The sequence below is a fragment of the Gopherus evgoodei genome, chromosome 2 (assembly GCF_007399415.2).
Source record: "Gopherus evgoodei ecotype Sinaloan lineage chromosome 2, rGopEvg1_v1.p, whole genome shotgun sequence".
NCBI classification, from domain to species: domain Eukaryota; kingdom Metazoa; phylum Chordata; order Testudines; family Testudinidae; genus Gopherus; species Gopherus evgoodei.
Window position 1 is genome coordinate 64704264 of NC_044323.1, and position 13762 is coordinate 64718025.

General features: G+C 41.9%; 1 protein-coding gene across 3 annotated transcripts in view; it reads left to right on the top strand.

Moving 5' to 3' along the window:
- The window catches only part of CREB5 (cAMP responsive element binding protein 5), a 361410-nt gene that overhangs the window by 254785 nt on the left and 92863 nt on the right, over positions 1–13762 (top strand). For all 3 annotated transcript variants that reach the window (XM_030550853.1, XM_030550854.1, XM_030550855.1), the window contains 2 exons: positions 8073–8199; positions 9864–9974. In XM_030550853.1, coding sequence (XP_030406713.1) covers positions 8073–8199; positions 9864–9974 — 238 coding nt within the window. The remainder of the gene's footprint in view (positions 1–8072; positions 8200–9863; positions 9975–13762) is intronic.

Consider the following 13762-nt stretch of genomic DNA (forward strand, 5'->3'; position numbering starts at 1 on the left):
CCCAATCGCATAGACCTGCCTTTTCCTGGTGATGATGCGATTCTCCGGTCTATCCCCTGTTCCCTCTGGCTGCAAGTCCTCTCGATTCCTATTGTCTCTTGCAATCCTCCGCAACCCATCCTGTATCCTCCTGGGGCTCATATTTGGTGGTGTTATCTCCATTGACTCTTCCCCTCTTCCTGTAGAACTAGCTGCTCTTCTCTTCTTCCTTGCCCTCTCACCTTCAGCGACCACCTGCTGTGCCCCTTCTCCATTTTCCAACTCCGCAAACCTGTTCTTGAGCTCTATTGCTCCTTCACTAGCCTGTCTTTTCCTCTGCCTGGTTCTCTTAGTCACATGCTTCCACTGTTCACTTTCCTCACCCAGCAGTCTCCCCTCAGAGTTCTTTGGTCCTGCTTCCATGTGCAAGTCTGATTATAGCTAGACAGGTTCTGAGCTGCGACTGCCCGTCTTTCCCTTCCTTCCTTTTCCCACACGCTTGCTCTTTCAAGCTTCCCCATTCCTGTCATTCCCCACCATCCCTCTACCTCCAGTTAAAAAAATAAATACGTAAAAAGACAAAACCAACATCAAAAATGTAACTAACTAAGGTGTACCAATTCTTCATTCTATTCATTTTCTTGTGCGTTCTATCACCATCCTGTGTCCTTGTGTCTTTTAGATTGTAAACACACTGGGGTAAAGACTGTCACTTATCTACATTTGTACAGTGCCCAACCAATTGGACCTTTGAGCTGCTACCATAATATAAGTGTCTACTACTCATAATAAAAAAATCTATCACACGAAAGAGTCTGAATTGTCTGTGAAATACGAACAGAGATTTCTGCTATATTGGGAAAGATCTACTTGTTTAGGTGCCAGTTTTCTTTTCTTTTTCCTAGAATGCAGTTCAGTTCTGCACTTAACTCGGCTAAACAAAGCTCTTGTTTCTTAGAGAGTTCTGCTCTTTGATGATATTGGAACCATAACATTGTTAAACCGCAGGTACTGTAGGTCAGGTGAGGTTTATAAAATTACATAGGAGATTCCAAAAGACTGTCTGGTACAATGCTTTTCTCCTATGAATGTAGGAGGCTGAAAGTGGATAGAATCAGTGTTCTGGCTTTTCAGAATGAAAGTTTCTAATGCATCAGGCAACAATTAGGCAAGTGTGTCAACATCAGTATGTTTCAGTAGTGGCGCTATAGGTCAAGTGATTGCCGGCCATCATCCAATAACTGAGTCAGCACTTATGGTCTTAGATACAATTCCTGGTGCAAATATTTCTCCTCTGCTTGAATTTGGAGATTTATTTTTGTAGTTCATGCTGCACTTTTCAGATACTTAAGCAACGTGGTAGCACTGCAGATGCCCTAGGCTTTCTGAGGTGCTTCACTTTGAAAACAGTTCAAAATACAAATATATGGTAACACCTGACAATGTGCAGACAGCTGGTGTGCTGTGACTGCTGCTTATTATACTGATGATTGTTTCATCCATGTCTGATTGTTGTATTCACCTGTTGTGTCTCATCATATTGTTAGGGACCAAGATGTGGGCAGTAATGCCCCATGGGCAGAGCAGTGGTTTTCAAGCCTAGTGAGTTGGAGCCAGAGTCAAGAACCAGAAGTCAGAACAAAGGGTCAGAGCTGGAGTCAGGAGTGAGAGCCAGGAAGCAGAGTTGAAGGTCAGTATCAGAATCAGGGGTCGAATACCAGAGCCAAGGGTCAAGTCAGAGCCATGAATTGGAGCTGAGGGTTAGAAACAGGTTACCTGGAGTAAGGGAGGGAAGGAGCAGGGCTGAGTCTGGAATAGGGCTGAAACAAAGCAAGAGTGGGACTGGAACAAGGTGGGAGCAGATGCTAATACAGCTTTGGGTGGTTGCTTGAAACAGTCAGCCCCCTGCTGCTGTTGGTCTTAAGAGCAAGTCTGCTGATCCCCTCAGCCAGTTGGACAGTTTAGACAATCAGGAGGCTCAGCTGGAGCCAGCTGTGCTCATTAGACTGTCTGGGGCTTAAGCTATCAGTTAAGCAGGCTAGCTGCAAGCTCTTACTCCTGAGAGTACCCCCTCCTCCGAGGGTGCCTTCCAGGAGTCTCAGGGTTGGGCTTGTCAGGATAGGCTTCCTGAAACTCCTGCAGTGGGTCTGGGGTGTGAATATTTTCCACTGGTTCCCAGGATCGTCTATCTGGATTATAACCCTCTCTGTCCACGAAGTACTGGAGTTTCCCTCCCATGTGTCAAGAGCAAGGATTTATTGAACCAAATACTCCTCCTCCTCCTGGATGGTGATAGGTGGAGGTGGACCAAGTTAAAAACAATTTTTTGAGGTAAGACTTCAACAGAGAGACATGGAATACCTTGTGGATCCTTCCAGACTCAGGCAACTGTAAGCTGAATGCCACTGGATTGACCCATTCCAAAATCTTAAATGGTCGTAGATACTAATGGTCTAACCTAGGTGATGGATGCCTTTACCTAAGGTACCAAGTAGACAGCCACACCTGGTCACTTATGGCAAGGTCAGCATGGTGCTTATAAACCCTCTTAGTAGCTGTCAGGTATTCCTTCCACTCTTGGTGTAGCTGGCAGAGTTGGGAAGTTAAGTCTGCCGCAGTGGGTATCAGAGACTTTATGGGGCTGTCCGGGTGAAAATGAGGATGAAACCCAAAGTTGGTGAAAGAGACTTTATTGGGTGGAAGTATGTGTGGCATTATTATACACCAATTCAGCCTAGGGAAACCCCTTCATCTTGGTGATAGTTCAGAAAACAACAAAGATATCGCTCAGCATAGGTGGCGCATGAGTCTTTTGTTTGTGGAGGCTATGCCCAGGAGTGCTGGAAGCTCTGCCTATGCTCTTCCCCTCCCCCTATGGCCTCACCCAGGCTCCACCCCAAGGCCCCACCCACCTTGCTAGGGAGCAACAAATAGCAGGGGGCAGGTGAGTGTGGCCGGGAAAGCGGCAACAACTGCAGGAGGGAAACCGCTGGTACATGGAAGGCTGACTCTTGCTATCAATCTTCATGCACAGTTTGATTAGATCATATACCTATACCAATTTGACTTTGATTTCTTTGTTAAGGCTGAGCTGGAAGTAGTAACATTGCACAGCCTCATTCCACTCAGCATCTGCTACCAGGCATCGAAATTATACAGCAAATTTGACAACCAGTTGGTGCCCCTGCCACCGTGCTTGGAGTACAGACTGTGCTTTGTGCATGTGATTTGGGTCATCAAAGATCACTGTCATGGCTTGCACAAAGTTTTCAGATTGAGCCAGGAGCAGACCAGATTTCTCCAGGAGCTGGGAAACCAAGGCCAGGGCCTCCCTGACTAGCATGCTGATGGGCTTGGTCAGTTGGTCAGTTGCAACAGAAACGGAAGCTGACACTGATTCAGGAATCTGTGGAATTTGCCACGGTTGCCATCAAACTTACCTGGAAACAGAATCTTTGGTTCCCAGGGTGGCATGGCGTGCATCTGCCGTGCCATATTCTGCACCTGCAGGGCAACAACCTGAGTCTACAGGTTGTATACCCACTATTTCCAACAGGGAGATATTTGTCTTGGTGAGATCAGTGCCAGCAGGGAACCGAGCCCCTTTTCCCCGATGAGGGTTACTTTTTGGAGGGGTGGAGAGTGCTTAAACTATTAGGGACCTGGATGTGGATGGTCAGGCCTGGTGGTCGGAGCCAGGAGTCAGGGCAAAGGGTCAGAGGCAGGATCAGGAGCTAGAGCCCAGGGTCAGAAACCAGGAGTCAGAGCCAGGAATCAGAGCCAAAGGTCAGAACTGGGGTCAGGACCTGAATGCCAGAACCAAGGGTTAAGTCAAAGTCAAAGACAGAGAATTGAAGCCAAAAGTTAGAACCAGGTTATCTGGAGTAAAGGAAGGCAGCTGCAGGGCTGGGTCCAAGGCAGGAGTGAGGGTGGGACAGGGCTGGAACAAGTCAGGACCTGAAGCTAACAGCCATGGGCGTATGCTTTGAGCAAAACCCTGCTGCTATAGCAAGTCTTAAGAGCGGGCCTGCTGATCCCCTCAGCCCATCAGGCAGTTTCACCAATCAGGCAGCTCAGTTGGGACCTAGCTGTGCTCATTTGACTGCTGAGGGTTAAGCTAAGGTAAGTAGGCTTGCTGTGGGCCCTTACTCCTGACACACATACATAGACTGTAAGCCCTTTGGGGCAGTACCTGACACAGTGGATCCCTGGTCCTTAATTGGGGCTTCTAGGCATGGTTCAATACAAATAATAATAATAATGAACAGTAGTCTCATTGTGGGGAGGTATAGTTCAGTGGTTTGAGCATTGGCCTGCTAAACCAATGATTACAAGTTCAATTCTTGAGGGGGCCATTTAGGGATCTGGGGCAAAAGTCTGTCTGGGCATTGGTCCTGCTTTGAGCAGGGGGTTGGACTAGATGCCCTTCTGAGGTCCCTTCCAACTCTGATATCCTGTAATTTGGATTGAGGCTGTTAGGAGGAGCAGGATGGGATGCATTATGCTTAAGATCCTTTGATCTGGAGCTCTTCCACAAACTAGAAAGCATGCTCCTGACTTCTTCAGTCTTGCTACATTTAAAGCCATGGGAGTCTAGGCCTATGTGGCTGAAAATAACCCCAGGGAATCTCAGCTAGAAATTTCTGTGAACTGAGAAAGCACAAGACTACAGTGAAGATAAATGGTCTTAACATGTAAAACAAGTGCTTACCAGACAATAAATGGGATTTTCATCATAGCAGGCAGCATGCCTGGTGTCAGGAAGACGTGCTTGGTGAGCTATGCATTGTGTTGCATTTGATACACTGTTGGAATTATCTTTATTTTAGTCTATGCATATAGGTCCTGAGCATGAGACCACTGAAGCCATAGAGAAGTTAAGTTGTAAAATGTCTCCGTTGGGTTCACTTATGGCTAGATTTCCAGAACAGTTGAGCACTCACAAGTTCCATTGAAGTCAAACAGCTGTGAGGGCTTAACATCTTTGAAAATTAGGTCTCATTAGTGTCTGGAGTGGTATGTTGCTTCCTCTATAGAGCAGTTCCCTATATGCAGGTTGTTTGTCCAACAAGCCTATTTACTAGAGTACAAAATGCTAAGGGCCTAAAACCTTTGAGTCAGCAGCACTGACCGACAGGTCAGGGGGCTGTTCATCATCTTCAGCGTTTTATCAAGAGTACAAAGATGGGAGGTGAACGGAGGACAATGTGCACTTTCAGCATAAAAAATGATAATATCTGTCTGTCACAAGAGCATCACTTTTGTCTCACTGATTTATCTACTGCTACAGAAGGTTAAAAAGCAACAACAAAAAAGAGCACATTGTCCTCTTTAAGAGGAGTGATAAATGGGATGGAATGTAAGAATCAGAGAAATTTAGTGTTTCAGGCAATTTCAATCTGTAGGAAAGTGTGTGTGTGTGTGTGTGTGTATTATCAATGGCTTGTTTCCAGTGTGGAAGAAATAGAAATGTCTGTGAGCACTGGCTAGTGTCAAACACCCCTACTAGAGAAATAAGCCTGGTGTGTATGTTATATAGCATTTTTATTAGTGGCAAGAGTGCAGACTTTTTGACAAAGAGAGTCAGCCTTGAAACACAAAATCTCTGATTGTACTGCAGAGCTGGGAAAGATCGTACTCAGGGAAAGGGCAAGCAGGAGCTTTAGTAGGGAGAAAAACCCTAGAAGCAGTGAGGTGTTGGGAAAAAAATCTTTCACCAAGTGTGAAGCATATGCAGACCCACAAAGCTAAGCAGCATGAAAGGTGAGACTGGGTACAGCGAGTTAGCTTATTTGCTATTTCAATAAATACAAATAATTCCCTTTTGACTAAATCCCATATTCCCAGGCTCATTAAATCAATTTCAGAAATTTTTTTGGCTCTGGAACATATAAGCAGAATTCAAACCGTGCCGTCCCTGGAGGTTCACTAGCATAAACTGCATAGGTCAGGCCAAAATAAGTTTCTGTCAAACAGCCTAACACCTACGGTTATTATGAAGCTGGTGAGTTGTACAAAGGGCCTGTATATAAGATTGTCAGTGTGAATGCGTCGGGGAGGGGAATAAAAGCTATTGTCCTGGTACTTGTTTCTCTTCAGTCTCATTGAAAGTCAACAGATATTTTATTGAATAGGATCCTTCTGTGAGCCCACAGAAGTTAAAAAAGGGAAAAAACCTTTAGGTCATGGTAGTCTGTCTATCCTTCTGCAAGATTGTACCCTACAGTACATAAACTCGGTGCATTGTCCAGTCTTCTGTTGGGAGATGACTGCAGCCTAAAAAACCCAAAGAAAGATCAAGTTTCTCCCAATATTCAGCCGCATTTTTCTCATTTTTAGTTTTATCTCACTACTCTTAGTTATTCCTCCCTGTACAGTCCCACCCTACATAACTTCTCTCCATCCTTGATGCTTGATTCATGCTCATGGATGCTGGTAGCAGCTGCACTCCAGGCAATGGGGAAAAGTCAGACCCTGGGGAGATAAGGCAACATTTGCATTTATTTCCTCCCACAGGTTTAAGGAGATTTAAAGTGTAGCCTGATCTCTCATAGGAGCCCCACTGACAGTGGATAACCAGAGGGTGAGCTGAATTGTGCTGCTCCCACGCACTGTGGTTATGACCTCCAACTTTCTCACTTTGGGGGCTGCAGTCGCTGGCGGTGGACCCCTCAGTGGAATGGGGGTGCTTATTTTAGGGCTGAATAACACCGTGGAAGTGTAGAGGCTTCAAATATCTGTAGACTTTCCTCAACTTCGCTCCATACAAATTGCTTACCTAAGTCATAAATCAGTCCCTCAGCTCCCTAATTATTCGCATTTCCTTCTAACTCCTTCCAGTGCCTTTATCCATATCTGTCTGCTAATGGATTGAACACGATGCTGCAGGTGCATCCTGGTCTGTGATGCTCTGTGCGTGACACCCAAAATTGCACTGGCCTTATTTGTTGCCATATTGCACGTCTTCTTTCCTGGTTTTGGAAAATTAGTACTATGTTTTTCTCCATCGCTTCTCCATGACTTTTTTTAAAAAGCTGAATAATTTGTTAACTAAGTCCCCTAACACCCAAGCTCTATGTGATCTGGACTGCCTGATTTTGTCTTCACATCATTCACTTTCCCTCTCTTTTCAAGGGAGTCATTACTTCCCAAATGTTTTTCGTCTTAGAGGCAGTTATAAAAAAGTAGTTCAGTACCCCAGCTATTTTTGAATCCATTCATTTAATGATCCTTCTCATTTGTTAATAGGTCTACTTTCCCTCTAATATTTATTTTCCCCTGGTATATTTGTAAAGACCCTTCTAAATCCCTTTAATGCCTTTTGCTTACGTTAACCCATTCTGCTTTTTTTTCACTCCTTTTTTTTTCCTTACAAGCCCCTTAATCTGACTCTGAGAATTAATCTTAATTCTCACTTTTCCCATTTCCAGTGCCATGAGTGACATGCTGACCAGTAAAATCAGGACTCTTGCTTTGGAAGGAGGAAATGGGGTTTATTGTAGAAGATATATTTGTATATACAGTAGTGAAAAGTATTCAAATTAAAGTAATTTATACGTGATAAGATTTCTATTAATTTATGCGTTTAATTGATTATCTTGCACTGTTTTGTGTCTGTGAGCAGAATTTATAACAATGCATTGACTATAGAATGTCTGTATCATACTTGCCAGAAATAAAGCAAGTTAGGGCATTCACTAACAAATAGGAAAGGAAACAAGACGTGGTTTTTACTTGCTGTATCCTTAATACTTTCTGTTAAATGGATTTACAGACAGTGGCACTAATACTGTATCTTCTACTTCTGCACCTCTACCCTGATATAACGTGACCTGATATCGCATGAATTTGGACATAATGCGGTAAAGCAGCTCTCCGGGGGTGGGGCTGCACGTTCCAACGGATCAAAGCAAGTTCGATATAATATGGTTTCACCTATAACGCGGTAAGATTTTTTGACTCCCAAGGACAGCGTTATATCGGGGTAGAGGTGTATACAGTTGTCTACTGCTATTTGTAATAGTAATGTCTGGGACTGTTGAGCTTGTTTTAGTCTCCACAGACCGTGACAACATTTTCTCCTTTTCTCCTAGGCCTGTCCCAGGTTCTCTGTCTTCACTACTACACCTACACAACCGACAAAGACAGCCCATGCCTGCCTCTATGCCTGGCACCCTGCCCAATCCTACCATGCCTGGATCTTCTGCAGTACTAATGCCAGTAAGTTATTTTATTTTAAGACTATATCAGGCATTATCAGGGCCAAAGATCTACCTCACTGCACACAGTGAAAGTGAAGTGATCCAAAACGGAGAATTCAGAGTTTTGCGTAATTTTGTGCTCATTTACGCGTTTTACACAGATGTAACTCAATTAACTCCAGTAGAGAGTCTCCTGATTTGAACCACTTTATGCAATTCTAGAATCAGGTCCTTATTCTTTATTAGAATTTGTTGGGTCCTGATATTGAGGTTACTTACTGGTGTAAATCAACAGTGTCTTCACTGAAGGCAGTGGAGTTACATAACTGTGAGATTAGAATCGGGCCCTGACTGGACAAAGCACATGCACGATGCTAATTTAATCTCAAAATAATTACTCACCTACTGTGAGGAGGTCAGTCAATAAGAAGTAAAAGTAATTTATTTTTTAGAACCAGCAATTGGTCATTTGCTGTAGATATGGACCCAGTCCTACATGGTTGCCCTTGCCCTCAGCTCCCATTGACTTCAGTTACCCTTCTTGCAAGATGCAGCCCTTACTTTTCATAGAATTTTAATAGCCCTGTTAATCTAAAAACTTTTGGGAGACAAAGAGCAGAAATTAATTAGAGAGTGTTAGAAATAATGGAATAAAACACTCATACATCACTGTCCTGAATGTGTTCATTTTGCATGGCCGTCTGAGAACTAATGTTTGTGCTGTTCCTAAAATAAAAGTATCCTCCTCCACCTCTAGGAAGGGAAGAACATGCCATTTGTTTTGTGCATGGTGGGACAATGGTGGGACTGTGGGCGCGATTCACCCAACAGATTTGGGCTCTTATTTTTGTTTAAGTCTTCCAGAAATGAGAGTGTAGCAGCATTTGTCCTGGGAGGACTCCAAAGGAGACCTAAGTGGGGTGAATATACTTTTAAAGTACAGCTTATTTTCACGTTCAGGGGTGCAAATTGCTCCCACTTCACCCACAGAAGTGAATCCAGTCATCTTTTGCTAAATGGAATAAAACATTGAATCCTACCACATCTCTTTTCATTGAAAACATTAGAGAGAAGCAGTTTTAAATTCTCCTTGTTCCAACTGTCTTTTGAATTTGTCAAGGTACTATAATGTAGTGAATTTAGCTTACAAGAAGAGTTCTAAAGGGTTGGTAGGGTGTTTTTTGTTTTGTTCTGTTTAGACCCCAAAGCTTCACAAACATAACTTGGGATATATGGAAAACTCCCCTTGATTGAGCAGTCCCAGAGAAGAAAAAGAGCCCAACTCATGCTCCATACATGGATTTTTATTTACATTTTCAACAAGCTGAGCTGGGCTGCAGAAGCCACAACTTTATACAGTGATGCTTTTAAAACCACTTAACTCAGAGTTTTGTTATACTAAAAGGGGGGAAATCATTACAAAAAAAGCTCAAACCTGGGTGGCTGATATGTTTGTTTTGAAAAGAAACCCTTTTTTTTAATGGCTTTGGAGAAAAGCAGCGTTTGTAGGACAGATTCGGAGAATAAGCAAATATAAGCAGTTCACGAAACAGTTTTTTGAGGGATGACTCAAAGAAATAAAGCTGGGTCCCTTTGAAGAGAAACTGAACATATGCCCTTGAAAATGTTTTTTAACTTTATTGTATTGTCTAATTTGTTTTTCTTTTTTTCTTCCTTTTAAAGATGGAGCGACAAATGTCGATGAACTCCAGTATCATGGGGATGCAAGGCCCAAATCTCAACAACCCGTGTGCGTCACCCCAAGTCCCTCCAATGCATTCAGAAGCCAAAATGGTAAAACGAAATGATTACAAATCCTTTTTATATTGTTTTTACGCAGCATTTACCTAGAGCAGTAGGCAAGCATTGCTTACCTCATTCTTAGTCATGGATGATGTGATCTTTATCCATGCCTGTAATTGGCTGTCAGCATACATGCACTTTCAGATGTTACCATTCTCCATTGACTCTGGGTGAAATGAATTTAAAGAGAGTGGACCATCTGATCCTTACTATGTTTAATAGGAATTTTTGTGCAGATGTGTGGAAAATCAGCAAATGGGCTGGCTGGTTCTGTGATGGTGTCTGAACTTGGGTTAAAAAATTGTAAGTAAACAAACACTAGAGTAAAGGGGTCTGGTGTGGTGGGCATGGGCATACTGTCTGATTTTTTTCTAGGCGGGCATGTGGCATCCAGGGGTGATGTCAGAGAACAGTGTTAGGGCACAAACTGAACAGTGCTAGGAAAATCAAGATTATGTGTTTTTTTTTTTCTTGAGTGCAACTTATGAGGTTAGAGCAACTGACAAAGTGATAATTTGGACAAAAATGATTTAGTATTTTAAATGAAGTAGTTCCTTCTAATCAGTGCTTAATCTGGGCTTGCAACATCAGATATGAAAGTAAAAAAAAAAAATTGCTTGAGCCCCGACACCTCTTTCATTACAAATTAAGCACTGCTTCTAATGTTTCCTGAAGTTACTGTGATGTGTGTATTGTGCGCTCAAACCTCCCCTGTAGTATGCAGAGGATTTATTTGTGAGAATGTCATTAGCATTGAGTTTGTAAGTCCCTCGGCCCCATACATGGACTTCCAGTGGAGCATGCAGTAATAATACCCCATAGCTATGCCCATCAACATATGCTTACATTATAACCGAAACATTAACATTTTGTTTCAGTCTTGTAATAATTGTTTGATGGCAGCTGTAAGTGTAAAGTCACAGATTGACGGATTAAATATGTGGGTGCATTTCAAGATACTTCTTGTCTGATTGTCCTTTCATCCCCATGTAAACCAGGAATGAGCTCATTGGAGTTAGTGGAATTACACCAGTGTAAACCTGTGACAGGAGCAAGGAGACTCAGGCCCCCAAATTGTAATGTCTCATGTAGCCTTAAACCACCACATGTTTATATTTCTTAGTTTGATTAGTAGGTATAGTGTCTGTAAAATGATTGTCATTCATCCTAAGGCAAAGGAAAAGGTGTACCTGTCAGCTGGTAAAGTATATGCAAGAAACCCTCTGTGTATACGGTTTAAGACCAGAAAACATACAAGGTTTTCCTGTCTCTATTTTCTTAGTCATGATAGGTCACACATTCACCTCACTATTAGTTTGGGTTAGACTGTTAACCCAAGCTTTGTTAACACCCCATCTACAACCACACTCTGTAAACATGCAGCCAGTTGGCCAGAAGAACAGATGTAGCCAAAAATGCTGGCTACTTCAGCCAAGCAAAATCTGTGGTCTAGAGTTCTTTCTGTGCCACACAGTAACAGTGACATGCCAAATGGCAACAGCATTTGCAGCAGACCTTGTTAAATCTTTTTGAAATAGGCATATGTTTTTTCAACCCAAGCAATGTTAAGCCAAACCAAATACTCCTTGGCTGAATAAATCCAAAACTGGCATCTGTTTTGGAGACTAAAGTTCCTGCCCACCACCTTTCTTCTCCCTCCCCCTGTCCACTCCCACTTTTTTTACTGAAATTATGAGGCTACTTAAAACTAAATTAAATTATTGGTACATATATGAGGCTACTTAAAACTAAATTAAATTATTGGTACATATGGTGAGAATTCTGTACTGTAATATCTGAAATTACACTTTAAAGCAGATCACTCCTTAATCTGAAGAAACCCTTTTTGTCCTGAACTCTGATACATAAAGGTATTGCTCTGTGAAATCTTCCCCAGTCTGAGCTGGTAGCAGGTCCAAGACATTGCAAAACAAAATACTGCCCCAACAACTCTTGATGCCTCTTCTCCTTGCTTCTATGATGCTTTCTGCCCCTCTCTCTTAGAAAAGCAGTAGCATAGGTATTAACCAATAGAACAGAGGCACCAAATACAGACCATGATCTTCCCTTTTTGAAAATTTACTCCTGTAAATATTTCACATTGTGTATTTAGATTATATGTTACAGTTAACACAAATATAATGAATGCATGAGAAAATACACATATAACATAACATCCCTTTTCATTCACCCTTTAGGAATATAAATCTACATGAAAAAATAGAATAAAGAAAGAAAACGTAGGAAATATTTAGAGAGAAACATTCTTTATGACTTAGTTAATGGATTGACAATCTGCATTTTAACTTCAGGCTTCTTCGCAGTTGTGTTTGTTCTTATTAATAAACATGGCAATCTTCTTCCTATTCAAAGACCTGCTAATGTGAGGTGTTGAGTACCTCCTGCAAGTTGAAGTCAGTGAAAGATGAGAGCACTTAGCATCCCAAAGTATCGAGCCCTACGTTAGGAATGAATTTCAGATTTCTTCACAATTTGTTAATGCTATTATCAATGATGCATCCAACTCCACATATGTGCCATTTTGCTGGTTGCACTCTGTGAGTTATATACATTGCATATACTATACAAAAGTCACTGAAGCAGCCAATAGCAACTAGAGAAGTGCCAGTAACTGGGTCTGAGCCAACAGCTACTGAAGTCAATGGCAGCTGGATCAGCAGTCATATATGTAGTTGACTGTTTAATCCTCAACACAAAGGGGTGCGGAATAGACTCCACGGTAGTGTCCTCTTCAGATAAGAGACATAGATGTAATCCAAATCCCTCTTGCCTTACATGGGACTAGCAGGTTTGTGGCCCATAGACTAGACATAATGGTGTTTAGGTCTCTAAGTGATTACCTTGCTTCTGTAGAATAAATGTTCATAAACCTTGTCACTGTAGACAAATAGCATATATGAAGATTTTTCAGTATACATGTCAAACTTCACCATGATAACTTCTCCAAAGTCAGTTTGTTGTGGGAGATGGGAACAAAGGTATAATTTTTAAATCTGCTTTTTCTTCCTGCCATTTAGGGGAAGCAAAATCCAGTGACGTAATGTTAGATTTTTAAAATTTGTCTTTAGATTAAAATATATTGCTTGAAATATTAATCTGCTATACCTAATAAACCAGAATGGATTTAAGTTATAATCACACAAATTTACAATTTATTTTATATTATGTCTTTCTTTCAGAATATTACATAATGCTTTATAACTGTCTCAGGTAATGAATGAATGATTGAATCTCTACATCAATATTACTTTCTTGTCAGATTCAGAGCTAAAACCCCAGAAAGCACTGACATTATATATTTCCCCCTCCTAATGAGGTAATATGTATCTTTAAAATCACTAGGTAAAAATGCATAAAGTGCGTCTAGCATATGAAGATGTGGTTAAATATACTAAAGTTATTATGGACCTTAAATTGCCTGTCCCATCTTTACTATCACATTAGCTGCCCATGTACCATATCTGCAGCTAGTTGAGTTTGCAATTTTAGAGACAGTCATATTTAAACCTTTGCTTCGCCCCAGTTCTGATATCTTGTGAACCACCAAGGTCAGAAATGAGTAGTACACATTGTCCCATTGGAAGTCTGAAAACCAGATTGCTAAGAGTTTACATGATTGGGATAGCTGCTATAGTAACACCAACAGACCCCAATCATCATTGGGTGGGATTGACCCTGGGACCTCTGGCTTTTAGCTAAGGCTGTAGCAGACTCATCAATCTCTAGCTGGGCCAGGTGCCACTAGAGGGGGACAGAGG